The sequence below is a fragment of the Haemorhous mexicanus genome, chromosome 32, assembly GCF_027477595.1.
Source record: "Haemorhous mexicanus isolate bHaeMex1 chromosome 32, bHaeMex1.pri, whole genome shotgun sequence".
Lineage (NCBI taxonomy): Eukaryota > Metazoa > Chordata > Aves > Passeriformes > Fringillidae > Haemorhous > Haemorhous mexicanus.
Genome location: NC_082372.1, coordinates 2,642,632 through 2,666,115, shown reverse-complemented (window position 1 = coordinate 2,666,115; position 23,484 = coordinate 2,642,632). Strand labels below are relative to the sequence as shown.

The following is a 23,484-nucleotide window of genomic DNA, read 5'->3' as shown; positions in this document are numbered from 1 at the left end:
CGAGCCTGCAGGGAAAGCAAACTCAGTGCTCTGCCAGCTTCCTTCACACCCACACGGGCTCACATCCACCCCGGGTCCTCAGCCCTGCTCCAGGGGCACTTTCCTCCCTGACACAGATGCTGCTCACAGCTCATTTTTCTGTGCCAACCAAAAAACCCAAACCCTGGGGCTGCCACAGCCACTGCAACATCCAAATGATCTCGCCCTGAGAGCCAGTTTCATTGGCTGACTCTGGTAGTAGGAACCTCCATCAGAAATAGCACATTTTGCTTCTCCAAATGTGGACACCAGCTGTACAGGCCATTTTCCAGAGTCAGTGTGGTCTGCCTGGGTTATTTCAAAGGATTCTTACATCAAGTGCATCTCTGCAGTGCCACGGACACTCAAGTGAATGCATTCCTGATGCCCCATCCCAGAAACTGCCAGGCCAGAAACAGGAGGTTTGTGATGCTGAAAGCTCAGCTTTGGTGACACAGAGAAAGTAGCTTGGACTAGGAAAGAAATATGTTAGACTATGGAGATGTTAAACAATCATCTTCAGGTTTTCAACAAGTTTCCCAGTGAGAGGAATCAGGGGGGAGATCCTCTTGCAAAACCTCCTTTAGAAGCTCCTGCAGAAATCTTGTTGGCTTTAGGGGTGGGATGTGGGGTTGGTTTGGGGTTTTCTTGCAGGGAAACATTAGAGCTGATGCACTTGCTTCACATTTCCATGTCATCCTCAGAGCCAGAAGAGCTGCAACAACGTAAATCCCAAAGCAAATTGTTGCTGGAGACTGCAGAATATTTGTCTGTGTTGAGGCTGGAGTCCTCTGGGAATTCCCTTCCCATGTGCAGAAACCTCCAGCTGCTGCTCCCAGGGCAGGGTCCCCCTGTGCTCACAGGCCTCTGCAACCACTGGAGAATTTGCCTCTTACCATGGCCCCAGTTTCCCTGAAGTAAGGAGGTTCTCCTTCCACCATCTCGATGGTCACTATGCCAAAGGCCCAGATGTCCACCTTGGGGCCATAAGGAGATCTGGTCACAACTTCTGGGGCCATCCAGTGAGCAGTGCCCACCATGGAGCTGCGCCGGTCCTGCTCAGGGCTGAGCTGAGCGCAGAGGCCAAAATCAGCTGAGGACAGAAACAAACCCTGTCAAAGGCAGCTGGAATGAGGAAACCAAGCACAAAGATTCCCCACTCTCAGTCTGAGAATGCAGTAGTGAAGTCAACGGGAAAAGTCCTCAGGGCTGTAGCTAAGGAAAGATGGAACTGGACCCTTACAGAAACCCTCAGCTTTCATGCAGTGGCTTTTACTGATTCCCATGGAGCTTTAGATTCCCACTGCTGCCCCTCTGGAAGGGCCAGAGCCAGAGCAAAGGCACTGCTGGCACCCTGCTCCTCTCCTGAGCTCTCTGCAGGGGCAGCCGCTCTCAGCTGGCAGCAGGGCCCGGGCAGTGCCCCCAGCAGCCCTTGTGGGGCTCTGGCCTCACTGGGAAGCAGCCCCACAGCCGCAGCCCGGGAGCGCCGTGCCTGGCCGGGAACACCCACCCAGCCTGACAGAGCCGTCCATTCCCAGGAGGATGTTGGAGCTCTTCAGATCCCTGTGCATCACCCGGTTGGCATGGAGGAAATCCAGGCCCTGCAGACACTGAGAGAGAACAAGAAACACCAGGGTAAAAACCAATGGCAGGAATATATCACACCAGAAAGGACAGTTCAGAATTCTGCCAGCAGCAGCTTTGCTGGGACAGGCCAGGAGTGCAGTGCACACAAGCTCCAGGCAAACGGTGCAAGGCAAAGCTGAGAACAGCAAATCAAATCAAAAAAGGACAGAGAGTACCACAACAGCAGGAGAGAGAACAAGAACAGAGCAGAAGTGCAGTGATGCTGGCAGGCCATTCACTGCAGAGGCTCTTTCTTCTCCAGCTCATGAAAACAGCACAGAAACAAAGCCCTGAGCATGGAGCCACTCCTGTTCTCATGCCTGTTTGGAAGGACCATCGTGTCCCAGCCATGGGAGTGACAAGCAGGATCTCTCACCTCCCGACTGACAGCTGCCATCTCTCCTTCAGCCATGCGTGTCTGTCTGACAACGTCCTGCAAAGTTCCTCCATCCATGAATTCCATCACCAGCCACAGCTCTCCATCAACAAGGAAGCTGGAAGAGGAAAACAATGGCATGGAGATGAATGGGCAGTGCTCAATTCCCCCATGGAAAAGCCTGGAATGGAGTTTTGTTTCCAGGTCACTTGTCAGTGAGGACAGAATCAGATGGAGAGACATTCCTGCCCGGCTGCCCAGCCCTTGGAATCTGCACAGTCTAAAGGAGAAGGAGACACCTGTGAGAAAGGAGAGGCCTTAGATGGCAAGCAGGTGAAAAATGCAGGTTAGCAACAGCCCACATCACTGTGGAACCACAACACTTGCCCCCAGCTGGTTCAGCTTCTGAACTCCTCAGTTCCACCATTCCCTCCAGAACAAGGCAACACAACTGCCAGGGCTATCCAGGGGAGGAGGCCATGCAGCACTTGGGACAAAAGCAGTGAGAAAACCTTTCAGAAAGTCCCTTCAGAAACAGGCAAGGCCAGTGAAAAATGGGCAAATGAGGCATTGCTGGAAACAAGAACCTGGTCTGCCTGCCATCTGTAGCAATGGAAAAGGGCTGGGAAAAAGCCAAGAGAAATAACTTCTGCTGTGGTTCATCAGCACTTGTTGGAAGACACAGCAAACAGGGTCAACTTGAAGGAAAAACCAAACCAAAGCAACAAAAGCACACGCAGGGAGTGAACTGCCTGGCTGTTGTTTGGGGAAGATGTGGCTGGGTCAGGCATTTTCAAAACAGGCTACAGACTCGGGATGCCAGAAAAGGTTAACGCAGGGCCCGGGCACGGGATAAGAGCTGAAGCACTCACCTGTCCAAAGAGTTGACAATGTTGGGGTTCTTCTTGTCCTTCAGGAGCAGGATCTCATTCACAGCTCGTTCCCTGTTCTGCCCTCGGAGACTCATTTTCTTTATGGCCACCTGAAGGGACATGGCAGCCCTTGAACTGCAGGAGTCTGTGGCAGGAGGCCACAGCAAACATGGAGCGAGTCTGTTTGGAGTGACGGAGCCAGGCTGTGCCAAACTGCCTTGGGATGGGACACCAGAGCTCAGCAAGTGCCATTCCCACAGCCCATTGCTCTACCAGCTGGGGGCTCCTCACAGGACACATGGCCAGAGACATTTGGCCTTGCAAGCTCTGCAGAAATGGTCCCTCAGCTGTCAGCCTCAAAGCTCTAACAACATCCTCTGCACCTACAGTCTGCTCAAATGGCCTCAACAATCTCATTATTATTATTCAAACCCATTTGGAAAGCAGGAGGTAATTCTGGTTCTGTGAAAACAGAGCAAAACAGCCAGGAACCCTTTAGCAGTTCTATGGGATTTGGTCATGATTTCAGATGCAACTGCTCTGTTTGGGATTGCACAACAAAGCAAACACACACATCCATGGCTCAGGTGATCCCTGTCACAGGCTGTCACTGACACCAGACCCAAACACACCTGCAGGGTTTAGGAGAGAGCTTTGCTCTGGACATCCATCTTCTCATTTCTCTCCCTCGCCCTCTGTGAACAGCTGAAGAGGGACTAAAACCCCAAACTGAGCCCAAGCAGGATCTCTCCCTAATCAGGCCTTGAGGTTCTCTTTGAAGATGAAAGGCAGAATGGAAAAACTGCAAAATAGTGTTCCTGTCAGAGGCTGGGGTGAAGATAAATTGGGCCTCAGTCTCCAGCAGCTGATGCATTCACACTTTTAGATATGCAGACCAAGCCAGCGTGTCCTGCTCTGACAGACACTGCTGCCCTCCTTGCATTCCTTTGGCACTTCAGAAGGACCAGGTCTGTCCCAGCTGTGCTCTGCAGGCTGACACTGCTCTGCCTTCAGAGGAGCAGCCTGGCCAGGAAAGCTCTGCTGGCCCCCAAAGCTGCAGCCACAGCTCCCAGCAGAGGGGAAAGCCCTGGAGAGCTGCCAGGCGTGCTGGACGTGTTGACACTGACCTCTCCTCCAGTGGCCCTGTCCAGTCCTTTGTAAACGGTTCCGAAAGCCCTGGAGACAAAACAGCAGAGAAGAAAGAAGCAGCGCTTTAGGCCCTGGCAGTGAAAGCCAGCCCAGACAGGAGATCTCTGCTGCCTGCAGCCTTCACAAACACCTGGGTGCATCGACCCTTCCAACAACAGCACAGCAGCCACCAGCCCTCTGCCCTGCAAGGTGGGCAAGAGAAAACTGAGACCCAGCACGAAGGAATTGGGCTGGAGCAAATCCCAAATGTCCACCCTGAACTGCTTTAGTTCAAAACCTAGGAGGGGAAATGGGTGTCTAAAGAACTGGAAAAGAATGCATTTCATCCTTTTCCATGTCCTGCCTAAGACCTGCAGGTTCCTCAGGGGCCCTGCCATCAGGCAGGTGATGCATTTTCCCCCAGAGTGCATCAGCTCTGTGTCTGTTACTGAATGGATGGGGTCTGCTACCTGTGCTAGAATAGAGCCCTTATTAGTTTACTTCTAGTTTCTGTTTCTAAACCTTTAGGTTGATCATTCTGACCCGTGGATATTTTTCAAAGGAAAATATTTGAAAGAAATCTTCTTGAGAATTGCTTTCTGACAGTCATCAGATGGTGAGTTGCTCTTTTAGGCAATCCAATTCCAGGGACAGAAGATCTTCCAGGTCCTGCTCCGTGCTGCAGGCAGGACACTGACGATGCCTCCTGACCACAATTATCAATTCTGATCAGGACTGAGAGACAGCAGGATGGTAGCCCAGTGTCTGAAGGTGTTTGGAACTCTCCTGACTTCTCACTTGATCCTGCCCCAGCACAACCCCTGGCCCTGCTTGTGCAGAGGTCGCTGCCGTGCCCTTACCCTTGGCCAATCTGCTCCAGCTCCAGGTATTTCTCGGCAGGCTCCGCCTCGCTCACGGTGTTCCCTGAAAGAAACCACGTGGAAGACGCTCCCTCCCAGAGTGAGAGCCCGCCCTGCAGCAGAGCCAGAACGCAGCCCCACTCCCTGGGGCCGTGAGCCCCTTGGTCTCAGCTGGGGAAGGACAAGAAATGGCTCGGTGACATTCAGCTGCAGAGCAACCCCGGGTGCAGCTGATGCCGAGACACACACACAGCGCCCTGCTCGGGCACCCAGGGACAGAGCAGACGTACTCAGCTGCATCAGGCACCACTCCCCTCTCCCCTCTGGCTGCAGGGCTGTGCGGCTGTCAGAATGCTCAGCCCAGGATCCCACAGCAGAGGGAGGTTCTTCATCCTCTTCCCAAAATTCTTCAGCTTCTCCATCCTCTTCCCAAAACGCTGCAGGTTCGCCATCATCTTTCCAAGCCAGGGGATGTTTGCTGTCCACTTCCCATGCTGGGAGATGTTCACTCTCCTCTTCCCAAGACACAGGATGTCCTCCATACACATTCCACACCGGGAGATCTCCGACATCCTCATCCCATGCCTTGGGAGCTTGGCCATCCTCGTCCCACTCCAGGAGATGTCCACTGTCCTTGTCCCAATCCGCAGGAGCCTTGCTGTTGCATTCCCACACCACGGGATGTTTGACCTCGTCTCCCAGAACAGTGGGAAGCTCACTGCTGTCTTCCTCCTCTTTGGCCTCCTCTTTGGAAGCAGAGGGAGCCACAGGAGGTGCTGGTGCTGCTTTTGTGCCCTGTGGACAGACGGCAGCATGAGGGACGGGAAGTTCAATCTCAGTTCTCACCTTATTTATGCTCAGCTGCACATCCAGCTGCACTAAGCAGAAATTGGGTTTGGAGCTGTTCCAGCTAACAATGGGCTAAAGTTGACATTGCCACTTATTGCTGAGAATTCAACATTCCACCATGGCTAAAGCCAGCCAGCAATCCTCTGCCTGCAAAGCCAGACCTGCAGCTCTTCAAAAGCTCTTCAGCAGAAAAGGAGAAAACTGACTGGGATCGCTTTGCTGCTACTGCTGCTGCTGAGACACTGACAGGAACTTTCCTTCAGCCTCCCAGGCTGGCCCTCACCTGCCACATGCCAAGCTCACCACTTGCTGCACAATTCCAAACACCAAAGGTTCCTGTCCCACTCACCGAAGGAGGAGCTGCTCGGGATCCACAGAAGAAGTGCCCTGAAATGGGAGAGGGAACATGAACCAGATGCTGTTAGGATGAGAACTGCCTGTGGTGGGAAATGCCACAGAGCAAGGCAACCCCAAGAGAGCATTTTGCTCTCACAGCATCCCTGCAGGAGCCACAGTCCCTTCCCACAGCAAGCAAGAGAACAGCACAAAATACTGGGCTGGGTCAGTTCTTGGCCGGAGCAGCAAACGGAGGGAGTTCCAGGCTCTGCTGGCACAGACTCCCTGCCTGAGGGAACAGAACCCCCCAGGGCTCTTTGCAAATGCCATGCAAGCCCCCCTGGCTGCAGACACCCCCTTTTTCAGCTGCAGCTGCTGGCAGCAGCTCTCCCAAAGCAATGGTGTCTTCATGGCCATTTGGTTCCAAAGTCAGCTCAGCTCCAGAGGAAGAACTCAAAGGACACAGCAAGCCCAAAGCCACAGATGCTGCACCGAGGGAAAGCCTCGACTTACGTGCCAAGTGGGTTAAAAAATACCCCGAATAAGCCACCGAGTAGAGAGTGCAAACTGCAGCAGCCACGTGCTGGATCATTTTGGCTGCGCTGCACACGTCTGCAGCCTGTAGCCCTGCAAGCACAGAAGGACACCCGTCAGGGCTGGGCTGGCTGCTGAGAATGCCTCGGGCACGAGGATCCTCTGGCAGCGAGCCCAGAGCCACTCTGGGCACTGAGGCCTCCGTGTCCCACAGCAACGGGAACACCACGGGGACGTGGCACTGCTCCTGTGACACCACAGCAGCAGCTCACGCAGAAACCGCCTGGAAGGTTCTCCTGTGTCACAGAGGAGCACAAAGATCCCTCCCAGGGCACAGCCTATTGCCCAAAGGATGCCAGAGGAACTCGGAAAATGCAGCACACAAGGACACCCCATAGCCCAGCCTGAACACTGAGGAGGAACAAGGACGGCACCAAACCAAAGGAAACGTGACCTTTAGTCACTGATACTTCTGACTAAAAGCAGCAAGCCTTGTTCCATCGGGGATCTTTGTTCTAGTTCTAAAAACAAGCAAGGGTCTCCAACCTTAAATACACAGAAGGCAGGAGCTGGGGAGGAGATGGGTTTAGGAAGGAGGAGGAGGAGGGAGAGAGGAAAAGGAGGAGTAGGAAGAGGTGGAGCAGGAGCAGGAACAGGAGGTTCCAGTGTCCCCTGTGGCCGCAGCCGCGGGACCATCGCCCCCACCTCGTCCTGCAGGTGAGAGGGGAGGAGGGGCTTGTCCCAAATCTATCAGGGGTGTCGCTGAGAGGGTTTTTTATTGGGGTGTGTTTGGAGACTGCAGATTGTGGATTTGAGCCCCAAATATCATCTGGCGTCTCTGGGAGGTTTTTTTCTCTGTGTTTATAATTTTGGGTCATGTAGACCCCAAGGCTGAGCCCCTTGGGGGGATCTTTGGGGGTCCACGTGGCCATTGCCCAGTATGGGCAGGGGAGGACATTGGTGCTGGGGACCCCTGGGAGAGCAGAGGAGGGGAACCCCTGGGACCCCCAGAGTGGGGAGAGCAGAGAGGGGCGATCCCAGAGCTGGGGGACCCCGGCTGCCTTGAAAGGGGGGGAGCCTGGAGAAGAGGGACCCCTGGGACTCCTCGGATCTCAAAGTAGAGCATCAGGGGAGAAGGGACCCCATGGACCCCCAAAAGCCCCTGGATCATCCCTAAGCAGGATGCTGGAGAAAGGACAAGCCTTGGAGCCATTGGACCCCCATTATCCCAAGGAAAGGAAAACTCTGGATCCCCAAAAGTGGAGAGGTCAGCAATAGGGAATTCCTGGGAGAGATTTTTTTGGGCTGAATCTTGACATTGTGGAGATTTCCGTGGACTCAAGATTCCTGATGTATTCTAGAGATGGAATTGGCCAGGGGGAGCCTCTACTCCAAGGCGCTCCCACCTTGGTTTCCCCCAAACCAGGATCTGTCATTGCCACGCTGTGGCCAGATGGAGGAGGAGGAAAAACCTGAGAGATCCCTCATGAGGAGTGGCTGCAAACCCAGCCCAGGGAGCTGCAGGGAGGAAAGAGTCCCCCTGAGCCAGGAAGGTGTCTGGAGATCCAGCCAGAGCTCAGTGGAGAAGCCTCATGGCGGGGAGAAGCCACAGAAGTGCTTGGAATGTGGGAAGGGTTTCAGCTACTGCTCTAGCCTGATGGAACACCAGAACATCCACACTGGGGAGAGGCCCTGTGAGTGTGGGGAATGTGGGAAGAGCTTCAGTGGAACCTCCGACCTCACCAAGGACCACAAGATCCACACTGGGGAACGGCTCCATGAGTGCTTGGAATGTCAGAAGAGCTTCAGGTGGAATTCAGGGATCGTCACTCACCAGCACATCCACACCAGGGAGAGGCCCTGCGAGTGTCCCGAGTGTGGGAAGAGCTTCGTGCGCTGCTCCAGCTCCATCCCCCATGGGAGGATCCGAGCTGGATGATCCCCAGTGACCCCCGTTGGGCAGAGCCCTGGTGACCCCCGATCCGGGTGATCCCCGTTGGGTGGGGGAAGGTGTTGGAGAAATTTCTTTGCCCTGTCCTTGTGCTGCTGTGATTTGGTTGGTAATAAATTCCCTCCGTGTGCCCAGGCCGGGTCTGTTGTGCCCGTACCGGATTTGCCGAGGGATCTCTCCCGGTCCTTGTCCCCACGGAGGAACCCTCGGTTCCATTTTCTGTCCCTGTGCGGCTGCGGGGGGGAGGGACAGAGCGGCTCTGCATCGGGCCAGCGTCACCACTTGCCACGGGCACCCTTGAGATCCCGCGAACCTGGGCACGCATTTCTGGGCTCACCTGAGCTCCCACCTGCCCAGCGCCCCAAGGTTCCCCCTCCCCAAAAAATCCCCCAGCCCGGGGCTGCAGCCTCCCGGAAAGGCCTCAGCCAATCCCAGCGCAGGCAGAAGGCGGCGCAGCCAATGAAAGCGCGGAGAGTTGGATTGCCTCATCGGTTGCCGGGCAGAGCCCGTGGCCAATCGCTCCCCAGCAGTGGCGGGAGCCAATGAGAGCGCGCGGCGCTGCCGAGCCCGCCCCGCTCCGGACTGGTGCTCCCAGCGCAGCGCGGCTGCTTCGGGGCTGCGGCCCCTGCCCGGCGCTGGCCGTGGGGCGAGGGGCGGCAGCCGGGGCCGGACTGGTGGCACTGGTGGTGCTGGGAGCCCCCCCGGCTGCGGGCGCGGGGCTCTCGGGTGAGCGGGGGGGGGGCGGGAGACGGTGGGACGGGGGGGGGAGAAGGGGGAAAAGGGGGCGAAGGGGGGAGCCCGGAATGGACGGGAGGAGGAGGGGACCCCCCAAATAGAGAGCGGGAGGGGCTGAGGGGTGGGCGGAGGTGAAGGAGAGTTGGGAGAGGGTGGGGAAAAGGGGAGGGGGGACCCCGAAACTGAGCCCGAGAGTGGCTGGAGATTGGGGGATTTGTAGGAAAATGGGGAAACGGGACCCTTAAAGTAATTTTGGGAGCGGCCAGAGATAGGAGGGGAAAAGATGTGGAAGGGGAAATGGGGGAAGGATGGCACAGAGGAAGCGGCAGCGCGGGCAGGAGGGTCCCATGGCGGCCGTGGGGCACAGGGAGTGCGCAGTGGGGATCCAGGTTGGCCCCCGGTGCTCTGGGGGTGCTGGGGGGGCACCCCGGAGCTGTGTCCTGCACTCACAGGGGTGTTCCAGGGGATGAGATTGAAGAGTGTCACTTGTTGAACGGCACGGAGAAGGTGAGGTTCGTGGAGAGGTTCATCTACAACCGGGAGCAGTTCCTGATATTGGACAGCGACGTCGGGGTGTACGTGGTGTTCATCGCCTATGGGGAGATGAATGCCAAGCGCTTTAACAGGCACCCGGTTCACATGGAGTACTACCGGGCTTTGGTGGACACGCAGTGCTGGCGAAACTACGAGCTTTATGCCCCGTTCACAACGGTGGAGCGCCGAGGTGAGCGCGGGGCAGAGCACGTCCCCTCGGGCGCTGCCCTGCCAATGACCCTGGAACTCCTGAAATTCCCAGTATCCCTCGAGTCTGGGAATCGCCTCAGAGGCGGCAGCCCTCCTTGTGTCCATCACTGGGACATCCTCTCCCACCCAGTGACCCCCCCGTGGCTCCTCCAGCCCATCCCAGTCCATCCCGGTCACTCCCAGTGCTCCGCGGCGCGTCCATCTCGGTCGAGCGTGGAGATAACGCCTCTCAGCCAATCACAGCTCGTTCCTCCGATGACCCATCTGTTGCTAGGATGATCCGCAGATCCGAGAGCCCCGAGCTGGACTCGGCCTCGCAGCGCCGCGCACGTCATTGCCAGTTCCATCCCAGTCCATTCCCAGATCCCTCCCAGTGCCACCGCAGTCCCTCCAACTCCCTCCCAGACCCTTCCAGTCTATTCCCAGTCCACTCTCCGACTTTCACGCTCTCTCCCAGTGCCGAGTGCCCCTCCCACCTTTCTCAGTGCCACTCCAGTCCCTCCCAGTTCATTCCCAGACCATCCCAGTTCCAACCAGCCCCTCCAAGTCAATTACCAGTCTATTCCCAGTTCACGACAAGACTTCCACCGTCTCTCCCAGTACCCCCCATCCTCTCCCACCTCTCTCGGTGCCACTCAACTCCCTCCCAGTCCATTCCCTGTCCCTCTCCACCCCACTAAAGCCCTCCCCTCTCCCAGTGCTCCCCACCTGATTCCAGTGTTTCCCCACTCTCTCCCTCTCACAGTGCCCCCAGTGTGTCCATCTTCCTGGTGCCCTCGAGCTCCCAGCCCAGCCCCGGCCGCCTGTAAAGCATTGATGACACCTGGAGGCGCCGCAGTGTCACCTCCGATGATGATGACCCTGTCACCTCCCTGAGCCAGGTGCTGGCTGCCTACGAGAGCACCCCATGGACCACCAGGTTAGATGTGACAATGATGGCCAGCAAACGGCAGTGGTTGGTGGCTGTGCTTATGAACAGCTGGGCCCGGCTGGCCAGGAAAGCCACCAAGCTCCGCAACACCTGCAGGGTGATGGTCACTGAGGCGGCCACTGCCCGGGCCAGGGAGCTGCAGGACGAGGCTGCCCGTTATGGGACAGCTCAGGAAAACATGATGGAGCTGGGTCAGGCCCTGGACGGGAAGGAGGGGGCTGAGGTGGTTGCCAGACCTGAATCGCAGGTGAGGGAAGAGGCCATGGAGGCCACCAGCGAGGCAACAACAGCCACCATGGAGAGACAGCAGGTGGAGGCGGCCCTGGGGATTCTGGAGCGCTTGGTGGCCGTGTGTGACAAAGCCACTTCGTTCCTCTGGGAGCTGCAGCGCCTGCTCAGGGACATGGAGGCTGCCCTGGAGGGGACAAGTAAGGCATCCCCCAAAGTCCCCAAGGCCTTGGTGGCCAAGGTGGCCATGGCCGAGCAGCTGTGGGAGGCCAACGCCCGCCTAGTCAAGGATCACCTGCTGGGGCTAGTTGACTACACTGGTAGCCAAGCTCGTGGAGAGATGGGACTGGCTGGCCAGAGAGGCCGCCAAGCTCCATGACAACCACAGGAAGGTGGTCACGGAGCAGCAGCTGATGGTGGCCCTGGACAAGGAGGAGGTGGCCTGGGAAATAGCCACCATCAATGCCCAGGTGGCGGCAGCCACCAATGAGGCCATGGGAGAGGCTATGGTGGCCACCAGGAGGGGACATTGGGCAGAGGTGGCCCTGGGGCTGCTGCAGCGCTTGGTGGCCACGTGTGACAGAGCCACCTTGTTCAACTGGAACATGGAGTGCCCCCTCAAGGACATCGAGGCCATCCTGAAGGGGATAAATGAGGTGTCCCCTGATGTCCTCCAGGCCTTGGTGGCCAAGGTGGCCAAGTTTGAGTGGCTGTGGGATGCCAGCACCCGCCTGGCCAAGGATCACCTGCCAGGGACACTTGGGGACATTGACAACCTCCTCTTGAGTCCCTGTGGTGACCATGGTGGCCCAAATGACCGTGGCAGCAGTGTGGTGGCTGAGCAGTGCCAAAGAGCCATTGAGGACATCCCAAGGCTGCTGCTGGGACAGTGATGTCACCACTGTGATGTCATCAGGGCAGTGATGTCACTGGAGAGAGTTCTGGACACTTGAGTGCCACCAGCTCCTTGTGTCACCAAGAGCCCCTCAAGTACTACCAGCTCCTCGGGTGCCACCAGCTCTTTGTGTCACCAAGAGCCCCTCAAGTGCTACCAGCTCCTCAAGTGCCAGCAGCTCCTCATGTCACCAAGAGTCCCTCAAGTGCCACCTGCCTGGGACAGAACTGGTGCCACTGGGCTGGTGGTAGTGCCATGTTCCTGGTGCCACCTTTGTGATGCCCCTGTGTCCCTGCAGAGGGGACATAGGGATGGCAGGAGGGGACTGGGGGTTGCAAAGGGACAGAGGGGACAGCAGAGCCCTCCAGGCCAAGTGCCACCAGGTCCCTGACACCTCCACTGTCCCCTCCCCAGGTGTCCCCTCCACAGCTGCAGGCACTGGTGGCCATGGTGGCCACCCTGGGCAAGCTGGTGGCGACTGTGACCAAGCCACACCAGGCCAAGTGCCTGCATGAGTCCCCAAACTCCCTGCATGAGGACCTGGAGAACTTCACCCAGATCCTGTGTAGGACCCTGAACCACAGGAGTGTCACCTCCCTGGGCCACTCTGGTGTCCCCTCCCTGGGCCAGGCCCTGGCCACCCTCAGGGCCTCCCCTGAGACCACCTGGGCCGATGTGAGAGCTGTGACCAGCGCCTGGCAGGAGTTGGTGGCCAGGCTCGTGAGCAGCTGGGACTGGCTGGCCAGAGAGGCCACCGAGCTCCGTGACACCTGCAGGGAGGTGGCCACTGCTGAGGCCGCTGTTGCAGCCACCACCAAGGCCAGGGACTGGCAGGACACGGCCGCCTGCTTGGGGACAGCTCCGGAAAACATGGTGGCCATGGAACAGGAGCTGCCACTGGCCCTTGGCAGGGAGGAGGGGGCTTCGACTGTGGCTGCACTCAAGGCCCAGATGGTGGTGGCCACCAACGAGATGCTGGCGGCCACCATGGCCATGGGAGGGGCTGTGGTGACCCAGAGCCAGGCATTGATGGCCACCAGGAGGGGACAGGAGGTGGAGGCCACCCTGGGGCTGCTGGAGCACTTGGTGGCCGCGTGTGACAAAGCCACCGCCTTCCCCTGGGAACTGCAGCGCCTGCTCAGGGACATTGTAGACACCATGGAGGGGACAGAGGAGGAGTCCCCCGATGTCCCCGAGGCCTTGCCAGCCAAGGTGGCCGTGGCTGAGCGGCTGTGGGTGGCCAACACCCGCCTGGCCACCAAGGATCACCTGCTAGGTGCACTTGATGACATCAACAACATCTTCAGTTGTGATTCCAACAGCTCCAGTGCCCCTGTGGTGACTGAGAAGTGCCAAAAAGCCATCGAGGACATCCCAAAGCTGCTGCAGGGATGGTGATGTCACTGCCGTGAAATTATTATGGCAGTGACATCATCGGGGACATGGCTGCTGTCACCTGTGCCCTCCCCGTGCAGTATTTGAGAGAAATTTGGCGAAATTTCTGGTAATTTTCCTTGATGAAGTCCCAAATCCTGATGGGAATTCCAGGGGTGATGTCACTGGGGACACTCAGGGACACTCAGGGACAGGGGACAGGGGTGAATGAGTCCCCTCAGCAGCTTCCAGCTTTCCACTGTGCCTGCAGCAGAGCCGAGTCATAAATTGCAATTTTATAATTGGCCTCTGCAATTCTGCATTGGTTTCTACACTTTTGTATTGCCTTTTACACATTGCTATTGATCACCAGCAATTTGATATGGTATTTGATACTGCTATTATCAGTGATTCCTTGTAGCTGCTGGTTGGTGCAATATAATCTATCAGTTCATGTGTGCACTGTACAGCCTATAAATAAAAATTTAAATAAATAAATAAATAAATGATTATTCTCTATATATATCAGACTGGTCTGTTCTGAAATCTGTGTCAGACACATTCCTTGAACCCACTGAGGGACGAGTGGTCAATAAATCCATCCAATGTTCCTTGAGGGGAGCACAGCCAGGGAGCTGCTTCAAGGCGCTGTCACTGAGAGATTTCCCCTTGGAAACCCGGGGTGGGATGGAAATACACCCGAGCAGATGGCAAAATTAAACTGATATCAAAGCCTCGTGGAATGGGGGTTAAAACATGGGGTCTCTAAAGCTTTATATTGGTCAGAGCTTCACCAAATGAGGCAAAATGATGATGAATCACCCACTGATTTTTTAAACAGGAAACAAGAGAAACTGCCATCAAATATACTGATGTAGATCCTGAATCAGCTGAGGGTGAAGCACATCTGGTTTTGGTTTGTGTGGGTCAGGCTTCAAATGATAAAAGAAGAAAAGATAAAGGGAGTTGAAGACAGAGATAAACTGCTGGAGGGTGCCTGGAAGGTGTTTTGAGACAGGGGCCCAAGGGAAAGAGTTCATCCCAACCCAGCAAGAAGGCAGCTCAGGAAAAGTCACCCAAGAAAGCTTCCCCTGCGGAGAAAGAGCAGAGTGCATCCTGTAAGAAATGGGGGCACTGGAACAAGGACTGTCCAGTGCTAAAAGAAAAACCATCAGTCCCCAGCTGCCAGCAGAACAAACCTCAAGCAGCTCAGGCTCTGAGTGATGGGGGCCGAGGGCTGTCGTGGCATTAATTAGCATTGACTCCATGACTGCAGGAGGCTGATCAATCACCTTATCCTACCATACTGTATTGTTCTGTACCAATTAATAAACTCACCCCCTCACAGACAGTCCAATACAGACAGATCCAATTGGTCAACCAATCCAAACTCCATCACCAATTAAGATAATGGCTAATTAAGAAAACAGCCCTTGGTAAACCAATCTGCATAACACATTGCACATGTGCACAACAACAGGTGCAGCAAGGAAGCAGATAAGTGAGAGTTAAGCCCCTGGGCCTCCACACCAGTGCATCTTCCTTTTCTTCACAGCCTCCTTCTCTTCCACACAGACAAAGTTTAGGATTGACAAATCCTGGCTTGGGAGAACAACAAGGGGTGAGCAACTGGGGTTTTCTGAGAGAGGAGCCTCACTCTTTAGAATTTTTAAAAGTTTAATAAGGGATAATTAGAGACAAATCAGTAACAGCACTGGGTGCTTGGCAATGGCCAGAGGCACAATGGTTAACCACAGCAACCCTTCTTGTCTAGTTTTTCCATTGTATTGTTCAAAATATACACATTCAAACATTTCTTTGAACTCCTTTACATGTTCCAGGAATTCTTTAGGTTGGTTTGACCCCCAACCTGCCTTTTTAGAGTATGTGCAGGAATCGTGGGTTGTTGTTTTGAGGGTTGTGTGTCACCCCCTCACAAGGGCCCCCTGTTCTGTGGTTGCAGCAGGTGACAGTTACTGACAGTGGAAGGGTCAGTGGCAGGGGCCCTCATCACATCCCTTCCTCAAGTGTTATCTGACCAGGCAGACAGTTTTAGCTATTTCCACAAGTCCTTTAAACCAACATAAGCTATTTCACAAATATGTCTGAGTCATTCTCATTATTGTCAGTTAGTTACAAAAATAAAAGCATTAGTTATTATTTCACAACTACAGCTAGTTCTGCAAAAGTTAACATTACAATGCACAACACATGGCATCCACATTAATATTTTGGGAAAGCCAAACCTATAATGTGTGTTTTTCACACTGTCCACAAACTAAAATATCATCCATAAATGATGTTCTGAGGATACGAGCTACACAGGGGCCAGGGCATTGGCCACAAGAAGGTGATAAACTATACTATAGGAAAAGCAGTGAAAGGTGATTACAAACTGTACCATATCGAACTCGCTGTGATTAAGAATAATTTGCAAAAGTCAATACATAATAGCAAAAGCCAACACTGCCTAGTTATTTACACCAAAGCCAGGGCATGTTTTTCCCTTGCACGGAGCACTTGGGCCTTCCCCGGGCCCCTTCTGCCCTCCTGCAGAGCCGCTGGCATTTTCCAGCACACACAGTTTGTAACCCAGAGCCGGGTGCAGCCCCGAAGGCTCCAAGCGCCTCCTTCCAGGCTGACTCTGCAGGTGCCGAGGCTGCTCTGGGCTCTGCCAGGGCTCTGCTGGGGCTCAGCTCTGGGCCGGGCTGGGCCCGCTCTCCCCTCACATGGCTCCGGGCAGCTGAGGCACAGCGGGAGAAGGAAGGGACACGTCAAGGGAGTCGAGGTTTGAGAGAATTTTTATTCCAAAAGTTGTCATAACAAACAGGCTGTCCTAACTACCATAACTAAATATCAGTGCTAACTACCGTAACCAACTATCAGTGCTAACTGTCATAACTAACTACCAGAGCTAACTACCATAACTAACTAGCAGTGCTAACTACAATAACTAACTAATTGTCCTAACTACTGAACAAGAAGCTCCCTCAAGTGCTTCATCTCCTCCGCTGCTCCCTCAGTTGCTTCGCTGCAGTGATCAGAGGGGTCAGGCTGGAGAGAGGCTTGGCTGATGACAAAAATGGGTGCTGCCCAAAGGATAAAAAAGAAAGAAATGAACTGTTACTTCCCAGACTCAAGTTCCTCACAGGCTCTGTTGCAGCAGGACAAAGGGAAATGGTTTGAAACTCAAGAGAGGGAAGCAGGCTCAGATTAGATCTAAGGGAGAATTTTTTACCCAGGAGAGTGGGGGAACACTGACAGAAGGTGCCCAGAGGTGTGGGAGGTGCCTCCTCCCTGGAAACCTCCAAGCTCAGGTCGGGCAGGGCTCGGAGCCCCCTGACCTGTTGAAGATGTCCCTGCTCGCTGTGGGGCACCAGGCCCAGCTGGCCTCGAAAGGAGCCTGCCAAGCCAAAGCAGGCGAGGATTCTGCTCGCTCTGCGTGTGGAAAGCAGCGAGGCTGGAGACTGTCGGAGGGGGCCCCACAAGAAAACCCCTCCCTCGCGCTGCTGCTTGCCCTGCAGCCCTTGGCATTCACCTGCAGCAGCTCCTGGGCAGCCCAGCGCCGCTCCTCGTCCGGCTCCAGGCTGCACTCGAGGAAGTCCCGCAGCAGAGCCGACAGGCGCCGGGGCTCCTGCAGCTGCGGGGTCCCGTTCTGCCGGATCAGAGCGCGAGCCTGCAGGGAAAGCAAACTCAGCGCTCTGCCAGCTTCCTTCACACCCACACGGGCTCACATCCACCCCGGGTCCTCAGCCCCAGCTCCAGGGGCACTTTCCTCCCTGCCAGAGATGCTGCTCACAGCTCATTTTTCTGTGCCAGCCAAAAAACCCAAACCCTGGGGCTGCCACAACCTCTTCAACATCCAAATGATCTCTCCCTTAGAGCCAGTTTCATTGGCTGACTCTTTTAGTAGGAACCTCCATCAGAAATAGCACATTTTGCTTCTCATAATGTGGACACCAGCTGTACAGGCCATTTTCCAGAGTCAGTGTGGTCTGCCTGGGTTATTCCACAGGATTCTTACATCAAGTGCATCTCTGCAGTGCCACTGACACTCAAGTGAATGCATTCCTGATGCCCCATCCCAGAAACTGCCAGGCCAAAAACAGGAGGTTTGTGATGCTGAAAGCTCAGCTTTGGTGACACAGAGAAAGTAGCTTGGACTAGGAAAGAAATATGTTAGACTATGGGGATGTTAAACAATCATCCTCAGGTTTTCAACAACTTTCACAGTGAGAGGAATCAGGGGGGAGATCATCTTGCAAAATGTCTTCTAGAAGCTCCTGCAGAAATCTTGTTGGGTTTGGGGGTGGGATGTGGGGTTGGTTTGGGGTTTTCTTGCAAGGTAACATTAGAGCTGATGCACTTGCTTCACATTTTCAGGTCATCCTCACAGCCAGAAGAGCTGCAACAATGTAAATCCCAAAGCAAATTGTTGCTGGAGACTGCAGAATATTCGTCTGTGTTGAGGCTGGAGTCCTCTGGGAATTCCCTTCCCATGTGCAGAAACCTCCAGCTGCTGCTCCCAGGGCAGAGCCCCCCTGTGCTCACAGGCCTCTGCAACCACTGGAGAATTTGCCTCTTACCATGGCCCCCGTTTCCCTGAAGTAAGGAGGTTCTCCTTCCACCATCTCGATGGTCACAATGCCAAAGGCCCAGATGTCCACCTTGGGGCCATAAGGAGATCTGGTCACAACTTCTGGGGCCATCCAGTGAGCAGTGCCCACCAGGGAGCTGCGCCGGTCCTGCTCAGGGCTTAGCTGAGCACAGAGGCCAAAATCAGCTGAGGACAGAAACAAACCCTGTCAAAGGCAGCTGGAATGAGGAAACCAAGCACAAAGATTCCCCACTCTCCATCTGAGGATGCAGTAGTGAAGTCAGCTGGAAAGGTCCTCAGGGCTGTAGCCAAGGAAAGATGGAACTGGACCCTTACAGAAACCCTCAGCTTTCATGCAGTGGCTTTTACTGATTCCCTTGGAGCTTTAGATTCCCACTGCTGCCCCTCTGGAAGGGCCAGAGCCAGAGCAAAGGCACTGCTGGCACCCTGCTCCTCTCCTGAGCTCTCTGCAGGGGCAGCCGCTCTCAGCTGGCAGCAGGGCCCGGGCAGTGCCCCCAGCAGCCCTTGTGGGGCTCTGGCCTCACTGGGAAGCAGCCCCACAGCCGCAGCCCGGGAACGCCGTGCCTGGCCAGGAACACCCACCCAGCCTGACAGAGCCGTCCATTCCCAGGAGGATGTTGGAGCTCTTCACATCCCTGTGCATCACCCGGTTGGAATGGAGGAAATCCAGGCCCTGCAGACACTGAGAGAGAACAAGAAACACCAGGGTAAAAACCAATGGCCGGTTGGAATGGAGGAAATCCAGGCCCTGCAGACACTGAGAGAGAACAAGAAACACCAGGGTAAAAACCAATGGCCGGAATGTATCACACCAGAAAGGACAATTCAGAATTCTGCCAGCAGCAGCTTTGCTGGGACAGGCCAGGAGTGCAGTGCACACAAGCTCCAGGCAAACGGTGCAAGGCAAAGCTGAGAACAGCAAATCAAATCAAAAAAGGACAGAGAGTACCACAACAGCAGGAGAGAGAGCAAGAACAGAGCAGAAGTGCAGTGATGCTGGCAGGCCGTTCACTGCAGAGGCTCTTTCTTCTCCAGCTCATGAAAACAGCACAGAAACAAAGCCCTGAGCATGGAGCCACTCCTGTTCTCATGCCTGTTTGGAAGGACCATCGTGTCCCAGCCATGGGAGTGACAAGCAGGATCCCTCACCTCCCGACTGACAGCTGCCATCTCTCCTTCAGCCATGCGTGTCTGTCTGACAACGTCCTGCAAAGTTCCTCCATCCATGTATTCCATCACCAGCCACAGCTCTCCATCAACAAGGAAGCTGGAAGAGGAAAACAATGGCATGGAGATGAATGGGCAGTGCTCAATTCCCCCATGGAAAAGCCTGGAATGGAGTTTTGTTTCCAGGTCACTTGTCAGTGAGGACAGAATCAGATGGAGAGACATTCCTGCCCGGCTGCCCAGCCCTTGGAATCTGCACAGTCTAAAGGAAAAGGAGTCACCTGTGAGAAAGGAGAGGCCTTAGATGGCAAGCGGGTGAAAAATGCAGGTTAGCAACAGCCCAGATCACTGTGGAACCACAACACTTGCTCCCAGCTGGTTCAGCTTCTGAACTCCTTAGTTCCACCATTCCCTCCAGAGCAAGGCAACACAACTGCCAGGGTTATCCAGGGGAGGAGGCCGTGCAGCACTTGGGACAAAAGCAGTCAGAAAACCTTTCAGAAAGTCCCTTCAGAAACAGGCAAGGCCAGTGAAAAATGGGCAAATGAGGCATTGCTGGAAACAAGAACCTGGTCTGCCTGGCATCTGTAGCAATGGAAAAGGGCTGGGAAGAAGAAGCCAAGGGAAATAATTTCTGCTGTGGTTCATCAGCACTTGTTGGGAGACACAGCAAATGGGGTCAACTTGAAAGAAAAAGCAAAGCAAAGCAACAAAAGCACACGCAGGGAGTGAACTGCCAGGCTGTTGTTTTGAGAAGATGTGGCTGGGTCAGGCATTTTCAAAACAGGCTACAGACTAGGGATGTCAGGAAAGGTTAACGCAGGGCCCGGGCACGGGATGAGAGCTGAAGCACTCACCTGTCCAAAGAGTTGACAATGTTGGGGTTCTTCTTGTCCTTCAGGAGCAGGATCTCATTCACAGCTCGTTCCCTGTTCTGCCCTTGGAGACTCATTTTCTTTATGGCCACCTGAAGGGACATGGCAGCCCTTGAACTGCAGGAGTCTGTGGCAGGAGGCCACAGCAAACACGGAGCGAGTCTGTTTGGAGCGACGGAGCCGGGCTGTGCCAAACTGCCTTGGGATGGGACACCAGAGCTCAGCAAGTGCCATTCCCACAGCCCATTGCTCTGCCAGCTGGGGGCTGCTCACAGGACACATGGCCAGAGACATTTGGCCTTGCAAGCTCTGCAGAAATGGTCCCTCAGCTGTCAGCCTCAAAGCTCTAACAACATCCTCTGCACCCAGAGTCTGCTCAAATGGCCTCAACTCTCCTATTATTATTCAAACCCATTTTGAAAGCAGAGGTAATTCTGGTTCTGTGAAAACAGAGCAAAACAGCCAGGAATCCTTTAGCAGTTCTATGGGATTTGGTCATGATTTCAGATCCAACTGCTCTGTTTGGGATTGCACAACAAAGCAAACACACACATCCATGGCTCAGGTGATCCCTGTCACAGGCTGTCACTGACACCAGACCCAAACACACCTGCAGGGTTTGGGAGAGAGCTTTGCTCTGGACATCCATCTTCTCATTTCTCTCCCTCGCCCTCTGTGAACAGCTGAAGTAGGACTAAAACCCCAAACTGAGCCCAAGCAGGATCTCTCCCTAATCAGGCCTTGAGGCTCTCTTTGAAGATGAAAGGCAGGATGGAAATACTGCTAAATAGTGTTCCTGTCAGAGGCTGGGGTGAAGATAAATTGGGCGTCAGTCTCCAGCAGCTGATGCATTCACACTTTTAGATATGCAGACCAAGCCAGCGCGTCCTGCTCTGACAGACACCGCTGCCCTCCTTGCATTCCTTTGGCACTTCAGAAGGACCAGGTCTGCCCCAGCTGTGCTCTGCAGGCTGACAATGCTCTGCCTTCAGAGGAGCAGCCTGAGCAGGAAACCTCTGCTGGCCCCCAAAGCTGCAGCCACAGCTCCCAGCAGAGGGGAAAGCCCTGGAGAGCTGCCAGGCGTGCTGGGCGTGTTGACACTGACCTCTCCTCCAGTGGCCCTGTCCAGTCCTTTGTAAACGGTTCCAAAAGCCCTGGAGACAAAACAGCAGAGAAGAAAGAAGCAGCGCTTTAGGCCCTGGCAGTGAAAGCCAGCCCAGACAGGAGATCTCTGCTGCCTGCAGCCTTCACAAACACCTGGGTGCATCGACCCTTCCAACAACAGCACAGCAGCCACCAGCCCTCTGCCATGCAAGGTGTGCAAGAGAAAACTGAGACCCAGCACGAAGGAATTGGGCTGGAGCAAATCCCAAATGTCCACCCTGAACTGCTTTAGTTCAAAACCTAGGAGGGGAAATGGGTGTCTAAAGAACTGGAAAAGAATGCATTTCATCCTTTTCCATGTCCTGCCTAAGACCTGCAGGTTCCTCAGGGGCCCTGCCATCAGGCAGGTGATGCATTTTCCCCCAGAGTGCATCAGCTCTGTGTCTGTTACTGAATGGATGGGGTCTGCTACCTGTGCTAGAATATAGCCCTAATTAGTTCACTTCTAGTTTCTGTTTCTAAACCGTTACATTGATCATTCTGACCCGTGGATATTTTTCAAAGGAAAATATTTGAAAGAAATCTTCTTGAGAAATGCTTTCTGACAGTCATCAGATGGTGAGTTGTTCTTTTAGGCAATCCAATTCCAGGGACAGAAGATCTTCCAGGTCCTGCTCCTTGCTGCAGGCAGGACACTGCCAGCCTCAGGGGGCTCTGATGGTGCCTCCTGACCACAGTTATCAATTCTGATCAGGACTGAGAGACAGCAGGATGGTAGCCCAGTGTCGGAAGGTGTTTGGAACTCTCCTGACTTCTCACTTGATCCTGCCCCAGCACAACCCCTGGCCCTGCTTGTGCAGAGGTCGCTGCCGTGCCCTTACCCTTGGCCAATCTGCTCCAGCTCCAGGTATTTCTCGGCAGGCTCCACCTCGCTCACGGTGTTCCCTGAAAGAAACCACGTGGAAGACGCTCCCTCCCAGAGTGAGAGCCCGCCCTGCAGCAGAGCCAGAACGCAGCCCCACTCCCTGGGGCCGTGAGCCCCTTGGTCTCAGCTGGGGAAGGACAAGAAATGGCTCGGTGACATTCAGCTGCAGAGCAACCCTGGGTGCAGCTGATGCCGAGACACACACAGCGCCCTGCTCGGGCACCCAGGGACAGAGCAGACGTACTCAGCTGCATCAGGCACCACTCCCCTCTCCCCTCTGGCTGCAGGGCTGTGCTGCTGTCAGAATGCTCAGCCCAGGATCCCACAGCAGAGGGAGGTTCTCCATCCTCTTCCCAAAATTCTTCAGCTTCTCCATCCTCTTTCCAAAATTCTGCAGGTTCGCCATCATCTTTCCAAGCCAGGGGATGTTCGCTGTCCACTTCCCATGCTGGGAGATGTTCATCCTTCTCTTCCCAAGACACAGGATGTCCTCCATCCTCATCCCACACTGGGAGATGTCTGCTGTCCTCATCCCATGCCATGGGAGCTTGGCCATCCTCGTCCCACACAAGGAGACATCCACCATCCTCGTCCCACTCCGGGAGATGTCCACTGTCCTTGTCCCAATCCGCAGGAGCCTCGCCATGGCATTCCCACACCGCAGGATGTTCGCCCTCGTCTCCCAGAACAGTGGGAAGCTCACTGTCATCTCCTGGCTCTGAGGGAAGCTCACTGTCATCTCCTGGCACTGAGGGAAGTTCACCATCGTCCCCCACAACAGCGGGAAGCTCACTGCTGTCTTCCTCCTCTTTGGCCTCCTCTTTGGAAGCAGGGGGAGCCACAGGAGGTGCTGGTGCTGCTTTTGTGCCCTATGGACAGACGGCAGCGTGAGGGACGGGAAGTTCAATCTCAGTTCTCACCTTATTTATCCTCAGCTGCACATCCAGCTGCACTAAGCAGAAATTGGGTTTGGAGCTGTTCCAACTAACAATGAGCTAAAGTCGACATTGCCACTTATTGCTGGGAATTCAACATTCCACCATGGCTAAAGCCAGCCAGCAATCCTCTGCCTGCAAAGCCAGACCTGCAGCTCTTCAAAAGCTCTTCAGCAGAAAAGGAGAAAACTGACGGGGATCCCTTTGATGCTGCTGCTGCTGAGACACTGACAGGAACTTTCCTTCAGCCTCCCAGGCTGGCACTCAGCTGCCACATGCCTAGCTCACCACTTGCTGCACAATTCCAAACACCAAAGGTTCCTTTCCCACTCACCGAAGGAGGAGCTGCTCGGGATCCACAGAAGAAGTGCCCTGAAATGGGAGAGGGAACATGAACCAGATG

The 23,484-nt window shown here is 54.9% G+C and overlaps 1 protein-coding gene across 1 annotated transcript; it reads right to left on the bottom strand.

Annotated features, from left to right (window-relative positions):
• Window positions 1-16,240: 16,240 nt before the first annotated feature.
• LOC132340480 (serine/threonine-protein kinase PAK 3-like) lies at window positions 16,241-22,912 on the bottom strand. Its single transcript, XM_059871503.1, has 9 exons — window positions 22,714-22,912; window positions 22,103-22,166; window positions 21,223-21,271; window positions 20,100-20,209; window positions 19,225-19,342; window positions 18,658-18,757; window positions 18,044-18,240; window positions 16,996-17,133; window positions 16,241-16,546 (listed from the first exon to the last, which is right to left on the bottom strand). Exons 1-9 carry the CDS (start codon window positions 22,910-22,912, stop codon window positions 16,457-16,459), a joined length of 1,065 nt encoding a protein of 354 aa, XP_059727486.1. The 3' UTR covers window positions 16,241-16,456.
• Between the last annotated feature and the right edge of the window lie 572 nt (window positions 22,913-23,484).

Bases quoted from the DNA above. Each gene is read 5' to 3' on its own strand.
- LOC132340480 (XM_059871503.1), bottom strand. From the start codon at position 22,912: ATGGTGAACTTCCCTCAGTGCCAGGAGATGACAGTGAGCTTCCCTCAG. The intron at 18,241-18,657 runs GTGGGTGTTCCT...TTCTGTCCTCAG, and splicing joins GGACGGCTCTGTCAGGCTGG to CTGATTTTGGCCTCTGTGCT. The intron at 16,547-16,995 runs GTGAATGCCAAG...TCCTTTGGGCAG, and splicing joins CTGCCCAGGAGCTGCTGCAG to CACCCATTTTTGTCATCAGC.